The following is a 17376-nucleotide window of genomic DNA, read 5'->3' on the forward strand; positions in this document are numbered from 1 at the left end:
GTGGTATAGCTGGGCCAGCTCCTCGCTGAATGTTACCAGCTCGTCCTGCGCTGTGTTCAGCATGCTGTGGCTCTCTGAGGCCGTCTTTAGTTCCGCCTCCAAACACGCCACCCTATCGTGGGAATCTTGGCAGCTCTGCTCCAGCCGGTTGACCTGCTCATCCAGAGCCTGGACCTTCCCATCATTGCTGCTCCGCTCCTCCCCCTGTCCCTCCACACACTGGTTATAGTTCTCCTTCAGGGCTTTTAGCTCCGCCTTCAGGTCGATCACCTCGGTTACTGCCACCTTGTACTTACACTCCAGGATGTCCATCCCGTGGATGTCCACCTTGTCGTCGCGGTAACAGGGCGAGGGCGACCCGTTGGACTTCTCAGACTCCTGAGAATCAGCCATCTCCTTGTTACTTTGGAGGTGCTTCATGACGTTGACGCGTTCGGTGAGGCGTTGGACGTTCTCGTGTTGCTCCGTCAGGGCGCTCTGCATGTGCTGCAGCTGGGTCTGGGACTCCTGCAGGTTCATCAGGAGGCTTGACTTCTCACGCTCCACCTATAGGTCGGGAGGACATACAGCAGGGTGAGGACCACTCAGACCAGGCCTGCATTACCACAGACAGTTGAACGTATTTGTGATCAAGAGCGTCTGCTAAATGACTTAAATGTAAATGTAAATATCAGAGGAGCTAGTCAGCCAGCCCCTATTGGCTGACTATTAGAAGAGGCCCATGGAAACAAAGTCAAATGAATTATTGAAGAAAGTTTAGAAGCAGTCAAACAGCAAAACTTTCAATGAGTTCAGCAGTACAGTACGCTAGTCCAATAAATAACCCTGTCTGACTAGTGTGTGTGTGTGTGTGTGTGTGTGTGTGTGTGTGTGTGTGTGTGTGTGTGTGTGTGTGTGTGTGTGTGTGTGTGTGTGTGTGTGTGTGTGTGTGTAGGTTGCCATCTGGATTCAGATTCTACCTATTAGAACTGCACCACAGGTGAGCTGAGAGATTTCCACTCCACTACTGTGAAACCTGGCAAGAGATCTCTTGAAAGGACAGAATATTGTGTCTTATAATTTTGTGTCTGTTCCTGCCCTCTGACCAGACAACACCCTATAAATACAAAGGTACTGCACAGTCCCAGGTTATCTACACGTCTCTACAGACAGAGATAAAGGTACAACAATACAAAGGTACTGCACAGTCCCAGGTTATCTACACGTCTCTATAGACAGAGATAAAGGTACAACAATACAAAGGTACTGCACAGTCCCAGGTTATCTACACGTCTCTATAGACAGAGATAAAGGTAAAACAATACAAAGGTACTGCACAGTCCCAGGTTATCTACACGTCTCTATAGACAGAGATAAAGGTAAAACAATACAAAGGTACTGCACAGTCCCAGGTTATCTACACGTCTCTATAGACAGAGATAAAGGTAAAACAATACAAAGGTACTGCACAGTCCCAGGTTATCTACACGTCTCTATAGACAGAGATAAAGGTACAACAATACAAAGGTACTGCACAGTCCCAGGTTATCTATACGTCTCTATAGACAGAGATAAAGGTACAACAATACAAAGGTACTGCACAGTCCCAGGTTATCTACACGTCTCTACAGACAGAGATAAAGGTACAACAATACAAAGGTACTGCATAGTCCCAGGTTATCTACACGTCTCTATAGACAGAGATAAAGGTAAAACAATACAAAGGTACTGCACAGTCCCAGGTTATCTACACGTCTCTACAGACAGAGATAAAGGTACAACAATACAAAGGTACTGCACAGTCCCAGGTTATCTACACGTCTCTACAGACAGAGATAAAGGTACAACAATACAAAGGTACTGCACAGTCCCAGGTTATCTACACGTCTCTACAGACAGAGATAAAGGTACAACAATACAAAGGTACTGCACAGTCCCAGGTTATCTACACGTCTCTACAGACAGAGATACAGGTACAACAATACAAAGGTACTGCACAGTCCCAGGTTATCTACACGTCTCTACAGACAGAGATAAAGGTACAACAATACAAAGGTACTGCACAGTCCCAGGTTATCTACACGTCTCTACAGACAGAGATAAAGGTACAACAATACAAAGGTACTGCACAGTCCCAGGTTATCTACACGTCTCTACAGACAGAGATAAAGGTACAACAATACAAAGGTACTGCACAGTCCCAGGTTATCTACACGTCTCTACAGACAGAGATAAAGGTACAACAATACAAAGGTACTGCACAGTCCCAGGTTATCTACACGTCTCTACAGACAGAGATAAAGGTACAACAATACAAAGGTACTGCACAGTCCCAGGTTATCTACACGTCTCTACAGACAGAGATAAAGGTACAACAATACAAAGGTACTGCACAGTCCCAGGTTATCTACACGTCTCTACAGACAGAGATAAAGGTACAACAATACAAAGGTACTGCACAGTCCCAGGTTATCTACACGTCTCTACAGACAGAGATAAAGGTACAACAATACAAAGGTACTGCACAGTCCCAGGTTATCTACACGTCTCTACAGACAGAGATAAAGGTACAACAATACAAAGCTCAATCTGTAAATTCTCACACAGAACTGATCCACTGATTTGTATGCATAGCCATAGCATCAGCAATCAGATATTTCATTTTTCACCCATTGAGAAAAAAGAGAGGTTTGGGGGCCTCTCAGTAGATGTATAACAGGAATTATAATCTTGGTGGTACGAGCCCTGAATGCTGATTGGCTGAAAGCCATAGTATATCAGACCATATACCACGGGAATGACAAAACATGTCTTTTACTCTTGTAATTACGTTGATAACCAGCTTATAATAGCAATAAGGCACATCGGAGGTTTGTTGTAAATGGATAATATACCACGGCGTTGCAGATGAGAACAGCCCTTAGTCATGGAATATTGGCCATATATCACACCCCCCTGAGCCTTATTCCTTAATTATAAACCACTTTTATGTTTTAGTTTTATACCAAATGTTCATCTTGTATTTGATATGGTTACCATTGAGGTTAAATTGAGTGAGTTTAATGTAATGCTGGTTGGGAACAGATATACATTACAGCACCGGGAGGATGACAAATTAAAGCAGCCCTCTACTGAAAGCATTTATAGAGACATTCAAACCTCTACAGTAATACAGTTTGGATCCACACATGTAATCATTCATTTCCCCACTGACCTGAGTAAGAAAAACAAGTAAGCTTTCTATCCATTGCTAAGCATTCTCTTAGACAGTGTGTGTGTGTTATCCCTCTGTACTCTTTCCTTGTAAGGGCTTCTATTCCTGTCCTGTAGTGCAGCAGCCTGTCTTTCCTTCTCTGCCTTCCTTCCACTCTCCTCTGGATCATCTGCCCTGCTCTGCCCTGCTCTGCCCTGCCCTGCTCTGCCCTGCGCTGCTCTGCGCTGCTCTGCTCTGCTCTGCTCTGCTCTGCTCTGCTCTGCTCTGCCCTGCCCTGCCCTGCCCTGCGCTGCTCTGCGCTGCCCTGCTCTGCTCTGCCCTGCCCTGCTCTGCTCTGCCCTGCTCTGCTCTGCCCTGCTCTGCCCTGCGCTGCTCTGCTCTGCCCTGCCCTGCTCTGCTCTGCTCTGCTCTGCTCTGCCCTGCCCTGCCCTGCCCTGCTCTGCTCTGCTCTGCTCTGCTCTGCCCTGCTCTGCGCTGCTCTGCGCTGCGCTGCCCTGCCCTGCTCTGCCCTGCCCTGCCCTGCTCTGCCCTGCGCTGCTCTGCCCTGCCCTGCTCTGCCCTGCGCTGCTCTGTCCTGCCCTGCCCTGCTCTGCCCTGCCCTGCTCTGCCCTGCGCTGCTCTGTCCTGCCCTGCCCTGCCCTGCCCTGCCCTGCCCTGCCCTGCCCTGCCCTGCCCTGCTCTGCTCTGCCTTGCCCTGCTCTGCCCTGCGCTGCTCTGCCCTGCGCTGCTCTGCCCTGCGCTGCTCTGCCCTGTCGGACACTAATCGCCTTGACAGGCGTCCCTATGGCACACGCCGTCCTCCTCCACTCCTACCGTTCTACTCTCCCCCTGCTAATGTCCCCACAATCATCCAAATCAGCCCCTATGGCCCTTCTGAGACAGAAGTCTTTTGAGTCCAAAATAGCTCTGAAACTAGTTATGTAAAGCCATTGGTAAATCATAATGAGTGTGGTCACAGACTCATGGTCTGTTAGAGAATAAAAGATGGATGACATCTGACTAGCTTTTTTGGGGGAGGGGTCTTGTTCTCAAAATGTCATCACCTTGTCATTGGTTGGCTGCAGGCTGCAGTAGTGTGATGACAGGACGGTTGTTATCAGAGGGTCAGGTTGTTAGGTTGTCCAATGATGCTGGTGAGACACTCCCATTCCTTAATAAAATGTGCTGTGGACAGAGGAGGTCGATAACCGTCTCCTAATGCATTGGGTGTGTAAATTGCTGGATTTGTCTCTCTAACCACATTGATTTGCTCAGAGCAAATGAGGAAGCTGGTTGGATGAAGGATATTAAAAGACTCCCTGGTAACAACAAGACCCAGGTACAACCTCCCTTGAACATTGTCACAACAATATCTTAGCCTGGTCCCAGACCTGTTTGTGCTGTCTTGCCAACTCCTATGGTCATTGTCATGCCAAACATGACAATGACCATAGAAGTTGTCAAGACAGGACAAAAGATCTGAGACCAGGCTAACAATCACTCAGCCATAGTAGTGAGAAGAACACACTGTCTCTCCACCGTTCATCTAGACTAGAGACCCACCTGAAACAGCTGCTTTTTTACTTTCTGCATCTCAGACAGGTTGAGCTCGCTGAAGAGGTCAGACACAGGACCATGCAGCCCCTCCCCCTTCCTGGGCAGCCGGTAGTCGCCGTTCATCTTGGCCAATCCCAGGTGCCCATTACAGTGGCCGTTGCTATCCTCATTCCCGTTGGCTCCATTATGCATGGCTGTACCATTACTCCCAACCTCTTCGGTGGCAAATTTGAGCCCGTCAACAGTGGCGGTGAGAGCCAGGTGGGCTCCGGCACCATATACACTGTCGCTGAGGGTGATGTGGTGGGCCAGCTCCTTCCTCAGGCTGTTCTTCTGCTCCCTCTCAATTTTCAGGGCATCCAGAGCTTCCTCCAGCTGGGACTGAGAGATGTCCTTCAGACGCACAGCATCCTCCAGCTGGCTGTTCAGCAGCACCGTCTCCTCCTCCAGAACCTTGATCTCATGCTTCAGACCCTCATACTCCACCTGGTGGAGAGGGGGAGCAGGGGACAGGGGACAGAGAGGACAGGAGGGAAAAGGGACACAAAGATCGAGTAAAGGGGACACACATAGAGGACAGTCAGACAGAAAGGACACAGAGGACACAGAAAGGGGATAGGTTTAAGTAAAGTACACTGTAAGTAGGTTTAAGTAAAGTACACTGTAAGTAGGTTTAAGTAAAGTACACTGTAAGTAGGTTTAAGGTCAGATAAAGTGACTGTAAAAAGTGCTGTGCTTGTTGTATGTCCATCCCTGTAAGCGTGCTGAAAGTCTGTTGTCAATTCAAAGCAAATTCAAAAAATATTGTCTTTCAAATTTGGCCAGATATACTTGGATGTGTAGTGTCAGCGTTTGTTGCTGGCATGTCATGGCTAAGTTTGCTAATCTTGCCAATTAAACAATTATTAAAGTAGTTGGCAATATCAGTCGGTTTTGTGATGAATGAGCCATCTTATTCAATTAATGATTTTTACTATCATTCTTTATGTCATTTATCTTTGTTTCATAGTGTAGTTTCTTCTTCTTTTTATTCAGTTTAGTCATATGATTTATCAATTGGCAATACGTTAGGCAATCGGTTGTGCAGCCAGACTTATTTGCCATTCCTTTTGGCTCATCCCTGTCACCATACAATTTTTCAATTTCTCATCAATCCACAGAGATTTTACAGTTTTTACAGTCATTTTCTTATTGGGTGCATGCTTATTAGTAACTGGAATAAGCAATTTCATAAATGTGTCAAGTACAACGTCTATATGCTCCTCATTACACACCAACAAATATTCTTTACATCAACATAGGAATCACTACAAAAGGTATTGTATGACCTCATACACTATATTAGGCCCAGCCTTTAGAACTTTGGTTTCCCTAGATATGGCTACTATATTGTGACACTACATCCGATGGATCCGGATACTGCTTTCAAGCACATTTCTGCAGCATTAGTAAAGATGTGATCAATACATGTTGATGATTTAATTCCTGTGCTGTTTGTAACTACCCTGGTAGGTTGACTAATAACCTGAACTAGGTTGCAGGCACTGGTTACAGTTTGAAGCTTTTTCTTGAGTGGGCAGCTTGATGAAAGCCTGCCAATATTTAAAATCACATACAAAATACCTCTCTGTTGATATCACATACCTTATCAAGCATTTCACACATCTTTTCCAGTTACTGACTGTTAGCAGTTGTTCCTCTTTAGCAGCTTCCCACAAGAATGGGCTTGTGGCAGATGAACCTGTAGCCATCTTACTTCAACAGTATTTAAATTGAGATCCTCTCTAATCTTTATAGGAATGTGGTTCTGAATATAAACAGTATCAAACAAATCAAACATATGGAAACCACATGTTTGACTCCATTCCAGCCATTACAATGAGCCCGTCCTCCTATAGTGCCCCCACCAGCCTCCACTGGCATGCAGTAAACCATAAACAGTAATGGTGTTGATGCTGACCTGGTTCTGTTTGAGGGTGGACACTAGTTTTTGCAGGGTGATGTTCTCCTCCTCCAGCTCAGTGTAGTCCTGTAGGAGTCGCGCCTCTCTGAACTTATACTCCCTGATTTCCTCTCTCATCCTGCTCCCCTGCAGCTCCAGCATCTCATTACTCTGGGAAGGAAAGAGAAGGACTGTCAGGTCATAATCTGCAAGCAATTCAACAGATCAATATATACAGTGTCTTCAGAAAGTATTCAAACCCCTTGACTTATTCCACATTGTGAAAACAAGTAAAAACCCTTTTTGGCTAATGTATTGAGAATGAAATAGAGAAATCTCTCATTTAACATGTTAGAATCACCTTCGGCAACAATTACAGCAGTGAATCTTTCTGAATAAGTCTCGAAGAGCTTTGGACAGCTGTATTGAACAATAATTGCACATTATTCTTATTATTTAAAAATGATTCAAGCTCTGTCAAGTTGGTTGGTGATCATTGCTAGACAGCCATTTTCCAGTCAGGGGTGTGAATACTTAGTTGAAGTCGGAAGTTGACATACACCTAAGCCAAATACATTTAAACTCAGCTTTACACAATTCCTGACATTTAATCCGAGTAAAAATTCCCTGCCTTAGGTTAGTTAGGATCACCACTTTATTTTAAGAATGTGAAATGTCAGAATAATAGAGAGAATTATTTATTTCAGCATTTATTTATTTCTCCACATTCTCAGTGGGTCAGAAGTTTACATACAATTAATTAGTATTTGGTAACATTGTCTTTAAATTGTTTAACTTGGGTCAAATGTTTCGGGTAGCCTTACACAAACTTTCCACAATAAGTTGGGTGAATTTTGGTCCATTCCTCCTGACAGAGCTGATGTAACGGAGTCCGATTTGTAGGTCTACTTGCTCGCACAAGCCTTTTCAGGTCTGCACACAAATGCTCTATAGGATTGAGGTCAGGGCTTTGTGATGGCCACTCCAATACCTTGACTTTGTTGTCCTTAAGCCATTTTGCCACAACTTTGGAAGTATACTTGGGGTCATTGTCCATTTGGAAGACCAATTTGCGACCAAGCTGTAACTTCCTGATTGATGTCTTGAAATGTTGCTTCAATTTATAAACATAATTTTCCTGCCTCATGAGGCTATCTATTTTGTGAATTGCACGTCCCTCCTGCAGCAAAGCACCCTCCCCAACACGATGCTGCCACCCCCGTGCTTCACGGTTGGGATGGTGTTCTTCGGCTTGCAAGCCTCCCCCTTTTCCCTCCAAGCATAACGATGGTCATTATGGTCAAACAGTTCTATTTTTGTTTCATCAGACCAGAAGACATTTTTCCAAAAAGTACAATATTTGTGCAGTTGCAAACCATAGTCTGTATTTTTAATGGTGGTTTTGGAGCAGTTGCTTTTTCCTTGCTGAGCGGCCTTTCAGGTTATGTCGATATAGGATTAGTTTTACTGTGGATATAGATACTTTTGTACCTGTTTCCTCCAGCATCTTCACAAGGTCCTTTGCTCTTGTTCTGGGATTGATTTTTACTTTAGGAGACAGAGCGGATTGATTTTCACTTTAGGAGACAGAACGCGTCTCCTTCCTGAGTGGAATGACGGCTGCCTGGTCCCATGGTGTTTATACTTGCATACTATTGTTTATACAGATGAACGTGGAAATTGCTCCCAAGGATGAACCAGACTTGTGGTGGTCTACAATTATTTTCTGAGGTCTTGGCTGATTTATTTTGATTTTCCCATGATTTCAAGCAAATAGGTACTGAGTTTGAAGGTAGGCCTTGAAATACATCCACAAGTACACCTCCAATTGACTCAAAATGACGTCAATTAGCCTATCAGAAGCTTCTAAAGCAATGACATCATTTTCTGGAATTTTCCAAGCTGTTTAAATGCAGTCAACTTAGTGTATGTAAACTTCTGACCCACTGGAATTGTGATGCAGTGAATTATACGTGAAATAATCTGTCTGTAAACAATTGTTGGAAAAATTACTTGTGTCATGCACAAAGTAGATGTCCTAACCGACTTGCCAAAACTATAGTTTGTTAACAAGAAATGTGTGGAGTGGTTGAAAAACAAGTTTTAATGACTCCAACTTAAGTGTATGTATGTAAACGTCCGACTTCAACTGTATACACCCCTTCAAATTAGTGGATTCGGCTATTTCAGCCACACCCATTGCCGACAGGTGTGTAAAATTGAGCACACAGCCATGCAATCGCCATAGACAAACACTGGCAGTAGAATGGCCTTACTGAAGAGCTCAGTGACTTACAATGTGGCAACTTCATAGGATGCCATCTTTCCAACAAGTCAATTTGTCAAATTTCTGCACTGCTAAACTACCCTGGTCAACTGTAAGTGCTGTTATTGTAAAGTGGAAATGGCTAGGAGCAATAACGGCTCAGCTGGGTAGTGGTAGGCCACACAAGCTCACAGAACAGGACTGCCGAGTGCTGAAGCGCTCAGTTGCAACGCTCACTAACGAGCTCCAAACTGCCTCTGGAACTAACATCAGTACCAGAACTGTTCGTCGGGAGCTTCATGGATGTCATAAGGTGAATGCACCAATTTGTAAGTCGCTCTGGATAAGAGCGTCTGCTAAATGACTTAAATGTAATGTAAATGTTCATGAAATGGGTTTTCATGGCCCAGCAGCCGCACACAAGCCTAAAATCACCATGAGCAATGCCAAGCGTTGGCTACAGTGGTGTAAAGCTCCCTGCCATTGGACTCTAGAGCAGTGGAAACATGTTTTCTGGAGTGATGAATCACTCTTCACCATCTGGCAGTCCAACAGACAAATCTGGGTTTAGCGGATGCCAGGAGAACGCTACCTGCACCAATGCATAGTGCCAACTGTAAAGTTTGATGAAGGAGGAATAATGGTCTGGTGCTGTTTTTCATGGTTTCGGTCTAGGCTCCTTAGTTCCAGAGAAGGGACATATTAACGTAGAGTAGCCCTTCAGTAGGTTATAAGTTATAGCAGATAAGTTTCTTATCCTTTCTTTGCAAGGGAAGAATTTGACATTTTATAAACATATTTCATGCAATTCTACTACACTTTATACGACTGGACACATTTGCAGAATCATTTAAAAAAAACCTTTTACTACACTGGGCTAAATCATGGTCACATAGTGATTCTTGGTCGTCTTAAACAAATCTACTTTGAAACTGGTCCTTCTGCCTACCAATGTGGTCCTTCTGTAGCTCAGTTGGTAGAGCATGGCGCTTGTAACGCCAGGGTAGTGGGTTCGATTCCCGGGACCACCCATACGTAGAATGTATGCACACATGACTGTGAGTCGCTTTGGGTAAAAGCGTCTGCTAAATGGCATGTATATTATTATTATATTATTATTATCATATATTATTACTAAAGTATACACCTCATACACACATGGTTATGGACTTAAAAATGAAGACACCTGTACCATGTCAGATATAGAGTTGAAATGTATTACCTTTTTTGTTTGCATCCAAATATTACACTTTATATACATCACAGAAAACTGAAATATAACAAAACTGTTTGACATAGAAACACTCGATTGTCGTTGTAAAATATATATATATATTTATTAATTATGAAATTATGAAAAATATGAATAACATTCCACCCCTGAGGTCAAAGAAGGAACTTTTGACAAACAGAATAAAACAACGTTGTCTGATCTATATAATAGGCCAACGACAAGGGGGAATCAAATACAATACGATGTACATCTAACCTGGAGGAGGAAATTATTGTCCAAAAACAAACTTTCAAGTGGCACTGACCCAACAATGATAAAATAGTAAATATGCGCATCCACCGGAGATATGGCCGATGCTCTCTACGCTGGTGCCAATATCCTAAGATTGCTGCCTACTGTTCGCTCAATTAAGTTGAGAATTTAACTAAAAGATAGATTAGAGTTTTTTTCATTGTCTTCTCTTTACAGCAATAGCCATTTTCTTTCCAAATGATGTTTTCCAGTGATTGCATTTTAAAGTATTGCGATATACCTGGCTGGGCTTCTATACTTTCCAACTCAACAATCATGTATTTGGTATTTGCCGCGCGCGCTGCCCAAATCGAGTGCCCTTCCGATTTTAGGCATTGCGATTTAAAACAAATGTCATATTCCAATAAGTTAATGATCGTCTGTGGCCAAAGCATGCTTTCTCGTGTAATGATTTGATGTATTTTTGTATAGGTAGGAGTAGGCTAATTAGGTTATATAATTTTGGTAATATCATAAAATTTACTTGAAGCTTAGTGTTATCATCGAACCACATCACAATTTTCATGCCTCTGACATGCGGTTATGATTTTTTTAAAGTGTTGTAATAGCCTACAGTTTTCTTGACATTTTGTTTTAATTATTGTGATAGGGTTATGTTTTACTGGTACAGCGTACCCCCACAAATTATTATGTCGAGACGCGGTAACGGACCGTACCGCATTACTTTCACCGCTGGCCATAACAAATGGGCTGAATACTTATTGAATCAAGGCATTTCAGCATTTAATTTTTAATTCATTTATAAAAATAGCTAAAACACATATTTTGACTTTGACATTATGGGGTATTGTGTGTAGACCCAAAATATCAATTGAATCCATATTCAATTCAGGTTGTACACAACAAGATGTGGAAATGGTCATCTGGTGTGAGTACTTTCTGAAGGCACTGTATAATATACTGTATATACATTCACAATACATGTATATGACATATAATAGTTTGCACTGACTATGTGTAGATCACCTGCTAGCTGCCAACCTGTCTATACTCGGTAGTTACAATATGATGTCATTATAATACTTACAGTCTATGTGTCAAAAACATGATCTAAAACAGTCTGGCATGCATCAGCACAATTAGTGGCACTTTGCTGCATGTTCTGAACCATCTGGATGCAGTAATAATAGATGTCTTTGCTCTAAGTCCAGTCCAGATATCTGGCCTCTCGCCTCTCTTTAATCAAATCAATTGCAGTGTGGAGTGCAATAGAGATTGCATCATCTGTAGATCTGTTTGGGCGGTATGCAAATTGGAGTGGGTCTAGGGTTTCTGGGATAATGGTGTTGATGTGAGCCATTACCAACCTTTCAAAGAACTTCATGGCTACAGACATGAGTGCTACTGGTCTGTAGTCATTTAGGGAGGTTGCCTTTGTGTTCTTGGTCACAGGAACTATGGTGGTCTGCTTGAAGCATATTGGTATTACAGACTCAATCAGGGACATGTTGAAAATGTCAGTGAAGACACCTGCCAGTTGGTCAGCACATGCTCGGAGCACACGTCCTGGTAATCCGACTGGCCCCGCAGCCTTGTGTATGTTGACCTGTTTAAAGGTCTTACTCATGTCAGCTACGGAGAGCGTGATCACACAGTCGTCCGGAACAGCTGATGCTCTCATGCATGCCTCAGTGTTGCTTGCCTCGAAGCGAGCATAGAAGTCATTTATCCCATCTGGTAGGCTCGTGTCACTGGGCAGCTCGCGGTTGTGCTTCCCTTTGTAGTCTGTAATAGTTTGCAAGCCCTGCCACATCCGACGAGCGTCGGAGCCGGTGTAGTATGATTCAATCTTAGCCCTGTATTGATGCATTGCCTGTTGATGGTTCGTCACAGGGCATAGCAGGATTTCTTGTAAGCTTCTGGGTTAGAGTCATGCACCTTGAAAGCGGCAGCTCTACCCTTTAGCTTAGTGTGAATGTTGCCTGTAATCCATGGCTTCTGCTTGGGGTATGTACGTACAGTTACTGTGGGGACGACGTCCTCAATGCACTTATTGATAAAGCCAGTGACTGATGTGGTGTATTCCTCAATGTCATCGGAAGAATACCGGAACATGTTCCAGTCTGTGATAGCAAAGCAGTCCTGTAGTTTAGCATCTGCTTCATCTGACCATTTTTTTATAGACCATTTTTTTTATAGTCACTGGTGCCTCCTGCTTTAATTTTTGCTTGTAAGCAGGAATCAGGAGGATATAGTTGTGGTTGAATTTACCAAATGGAGTGCGAGGGAGAGCTGTGTACGCGTCTCTGTGTGTGGAGTACAGGTGATCTAGAATTTGTTTCCCCTCTGGTTGCACATTTAGCATGTTGATAGAAATTTGGTAGAACTGATTTAAGTTTTCCTGCAGTAAAGTCTCCGGCCACTAGGAGCACCGCCTCTGGGTGAGCGGTTTCCTGTTGGCTTATTTCCTTATACAGCTGACTGAGTGGGGTCTTAGTGCCAGCATCTGTCTGTGGTAGTAAATAAACAGCTACGAAAAGTATAGCTGAAAGCTCTCTAGGTAAGTAGTGTGGCCTGCAATTTATCACAATATACACTACTTCAGGCGAGCAAAATCTAGAGATTTCCTTAGATTTCGTGCACCAGCTGTTGTTTACAAATATGCACAGACCGCTCCCCCTCGTCTTACCGGAGTGTGCTGTTCTATCCTGCCGGTGTAGCGTGTATCCCGCTAGCTGAATATCCATGTCGTCATTCAGCCGTGATTCCGTGAAACATAGGATATTACAGTTTTTGATGTCCCGTTAGTAGGATATTCGTGATCGTACCTTGTCTAGTTTATTGTCTAATGATTAAACATTGGTGAGTAATATTGACGGTAACGGCATCTTTGCTAGTTGCCTTCTGCGAGTCCGGACGAGGCATCCGGCTCTTCTTCCTCAGCGTCGCTTCCTTTTGGAGATAATTGGGATGTCTGCCCTGTGGGGTGTTTGGAGAAAATCGTGTGAGTCCTGCTTGTTGTTGTTGTTGAAGAAATCTTTGTCTAATCTGAGGTGAGAGATCGCTGTCCTGATATCCAGACGCTCTTTTTGTCTGTAAGATACGGTTGCAGAAACATTATGTACAAAATCATCTATGGGGGTGCCACAGGGCCGACTCTTTACTCTGTGTATATCAATGATGTTGCTCTTGCTGCGGGCGTTTCCCTGATCCACCTCTACGCAGACGACACCATTCTGTACACTTTCGGCCCGTCATTGGACACTGTGCTATCTAACCTCCAATCGAGCTTCAAATGCCATACAACACTCCTTCCGTGGCCTCCAACTGCTCTTAAACGCAAGTAAAACCAAATGCATGCTTTTCAACCGATCGCTGCCTGCACCCGCTTGCCCGACTAGCATCACCACACTGGATGGTTCCGACCTTGAATATGTGGACACCTATAAGTACCTAGGTGTCTGGCTAGACTGCAAACTCTCCTTCCAGACCCATATCAAACATCTCCAATCGAAAATCAAATCAAGAGTCAGCTTTCTATTCCGCAACAAAGCCTCCTTCACTCACGCTGCCAAGCTTACCCTAGTAAAACTGACTATCCTACCGATCCTCGACTTCGGCGATGTCATCTACAAAATTGCTTCCAACACTCTTCTCAGCAAACTGGATGCAGTTTATCACAGTGCCATCCGTTTTGTCACTAAAGCACCTTATACTACCCACCACTGCGACTTGCATGCTCTAGTCGGCTGGCCCTCGCTACATATTCGTCGCCAGACCCACTGGCTCCAGGTCATCTACAAGGCCATGCTAGGCAAAGCTCCGCCTTATCTCATCTCACTGGTCACGATGGCAACACCCATCCGTAGCACGCGCTCCAGCAGGTGTATCTCATTGATCATCCCTAAAGCCAACACCTCATTCGGCCGCCTTTCGTTCCAGTACTCTGCTGCCTGTGACTGGAACAAATTGCAAAAATCGCTGAAGTTGGAGACTTTTATCTCCCTCGCCAACTTCAAACATCAGCTATCTGAGCAGCTAACCGATCGCTGCAGCCATTTTCACCTACCTCATCCCCACAGTTTTTATTTATTTACTTTTCTGCTCTTTTGCACACCAATATCTCTACCTGTACATGATCATCTGATCATTTATCACTCCAGTGTTAATCTGCAATATTGTAATTATTCGCCTACCTCCTCATGCCTTTTGCACACATTGTATATAGACTCCCCTTTTTTCTCTACTGTGTTATTGACTTGTTAATTGTTTACTCCATGTGTAACTCTGTGTTGTCTGTTCACACTGCTGTGCTTTATCTTGGCCAGGTCGCAATTGCAAATGAAAACCTGTTCTCAAATAGCCTACCTGGTTAAATAAAGGTGAAATAAAAAAATAAAAAATATTTTTTTTTACAAATATCGCGAAAAGAAACACATAATAGCACAATGCACCAACTCGAAATGCACCAACTCTAAAAACACACACACACACACACACACACACACACACACACACACACACACACACACACACACACACACACACACACACACACACACACACACACACACACACACACACACACACACACACACACACACACACACACACACGTCTTACTATACCTTTTGGGGACCAACAATTGATTCCCATTCAAAAAAACGATTTTCCCTCACCCCTAACCTTTACCCTAACCATAACCTTAACCCTAACCTTAACCCCTAACGTTAACTCCTAAGTGAGTACCATCAAAATGTCCTCAATTCTCTGAATTTTTGTTGGTTTACTATTCTTGAGTTCTTGAGAGGTCTTTTGGCAAAAATGTGTACACACACACAAACACACACAATGCAATTTCCTGAAGAGGAGTTGTGAATCCCCATGGCAACAGGCATTATAAATCTGTATGGATTTACAGTACAGCAGCCCCAGAGTCTGGCTTTACATGGCTGGACACACATTATCAAACATTTAACATAATTTACACTGACTCAAACCCCAGCCAATAGACTTGCCTTACTAAATTCAAATTGGTTTGTGTGTGTGTGTGTGTGTGTGTGTGTGTGTGTGTGTGTGTGTGTGTGTGTGTGTGTGTGTGTGTGTGTGTGTGTGTGTGTGTGTGTGTGTGTGTGTGTGTGTGTGTGTGTGTGTGTGTGTGTGAATGTTAGCCTATATTTATACCATAAATGATGAACAGGTTTCAGACCTCCATAGCCCCTCATACAGTATCTATTCAGGGCTTCTTATTTCCCCTCTCCTCAATAAAGTTGCTAAGTGGCTCCTAGCCTGCACTACACAGAAGTGCTGGCTCAGACTCTGGGTCCTAGATATGGGGTGACCAGTGGGACCCTGGCCAGAGCCTCACCAGGAGAAGAGACTAGTGATGGGGGAAAATATCGATACAGTTATGTTTGGATGATATTATATTGATATTTGGCTCCAAGTATCAAATTGTAAAGAAAAATAAAAGTTGGCTATACTTCCACCAAAATGTTGTTTTAAATAGTGAGCCAACATGTTTTCAGCAATTTATGTATTTATTTCAATTTATTTAGTGAGCAATATGTTTGGAACATAAAATCGCAATAAAATCGCACTATTGAATTGCAATACATATAGAATAGTGATAATAGTGATAATAGTGAGAATCCTGACCCCTCCTGTCTCAGCCTCCAGTATTTATGCTGCAGTAGTATATGTGTCGGAGGGCTAGGGTCAGTTTGTTATATCTGGAGTACTTCTCCTGTCCTATTCGGTGTCCTGTGTGAATTTAAGTGTGCTCTCTCTAATTCTCTCTTTCTCTCTTTCGGAGGACCTGAAGCCCTAGGACCATGCCTCAGGACTACCTGACATGATGACTCCTTGCTGTCCCCAGTCCACCTGGCCGTGCTGCTGCTCCAGTTTCAACTGTTCTGCCTTATTATTATTCAACAATGCTGGTCATTTATGAACATTTGAACATCTTGGCCATGTTCTGTTATAATCTCCACCCGACACAGCCAGAAGAGGACTGGCCACTCCACATAGCCTGGTTCCCCTCTAGGTTTCTTCCTAGGTTTTGGCCTTTCTATTGAGTTTTTCCTAGCCACCGTGCTTCTACACCTGCATTGCTTGCTGTTTGGGGTTTTAGGCTGGGTTTCTGTACAGCACTTTGAGATATCAGCTGATGTACTAAGGGCTATATAAATACATTTGATTTGATTTGAATTGTGGGAATCGTAATACATATCGTATCGGCACCTAAGTATAGTGATAATATTATATTGTGAGGTCCCTTGAAATTCCCAGCCCTAGATGAGACAGGTGGTCTTGGGACAGACATGGACCCTCCAGTACCTGACTGACCACATCTTCAGTCACCAGAGGAACAGCAGGACTCAGGGAAATGGACTGACAAATGGAAGGTCAATTCAATGTACAGTCAACTGTACATGCTGCTGTTTCTGTATTCAAGCCTGTCACAGCATTTTATTTGACACTTGATCTCCATGTCATGACACACTGTACAGCACTGTACTTGAAAGCACAGCATTGCTGCAGATCCTTATGCAGCTCTACCCCTACACTTGTAGCTACACCTACACGTGTAGCTACCCCTACACTTGTAGCTACCCCTACACTTGTAGCTACCCCTACACTTGTAGCTACCCCTACACTTGTAGCTACCCCTACACTTGTAGCTACCCCTACACTTGTAGCTACCCCTACACTTGTAGCTACCCCTACACTTGTGACAATGGAAGCGGAAAATACCGATATTCCAATATGGACCATAGGCAAAACACAAACAGTTCATTAACAAACTCTTAATCCGTGACATTATTGATTAACTGTACGTGACCACTGTGGTTTGCTAATGGGTGGTGTTGTCTCATTACATATTCCCCACAAAGCAGGGCATTAGGACTGAGCTGTCCATGAAGTCCAGGGGATTACTGGCCAATGATTAC

At 43.7% G+C, this 17376-nt stretch overlaps 1 protein-coding gene across 3 annotated transcripts in view; it reads right to left on the bottom strand.

The window, feature by feature from the left end:
* Positions 1-17376, bottom strand: part of LOC124034596 (protein bicaudal D homolog 1-like) — a 105900-nt gene that overhangs the window by 31931 nt on the left and 56593 nt on the right. For all 3 annotated transcript variants that reach the window (XM_046348012.1, XM_046347998.1, XM_046348005.1), the window contains 3 exons: positions 6690-6842; positions 4736-5215; positions 1-546 (listed from right to left, as the gene is read on the bottom strand). The exon at positions 1-546 is cut by the window's left edge and continues 606 nt beyond it. In XM_046348012.1, the coding sequence (XP_046203968.1) occupies positions 1-546; positions 4736-5215; positions 6690-6842 (1179 nt within the window). The remainder of the gene's footprint in view (positions 547-4735; positions 5216-6689; positions 6843-17376) is intronic.

This window comes from Oncorhynchus gorbuscha, linkage group LG01 (genome assembly GCF_021184085.1).
Source record: "Oncorhynchus gorbuscha isolate QuinsamMale2020 ecotype Even-year linkage group LG01, OgorEven_v1.0, whole genome shotgun sequence".
Taxonomy (NCBI): Eukaryota; Metazoa; Chordata; class Actinopteri; order Salmoniformes; family Salmonidae; genus Oncorhynchus; species Oncorhynchus gorbuscha.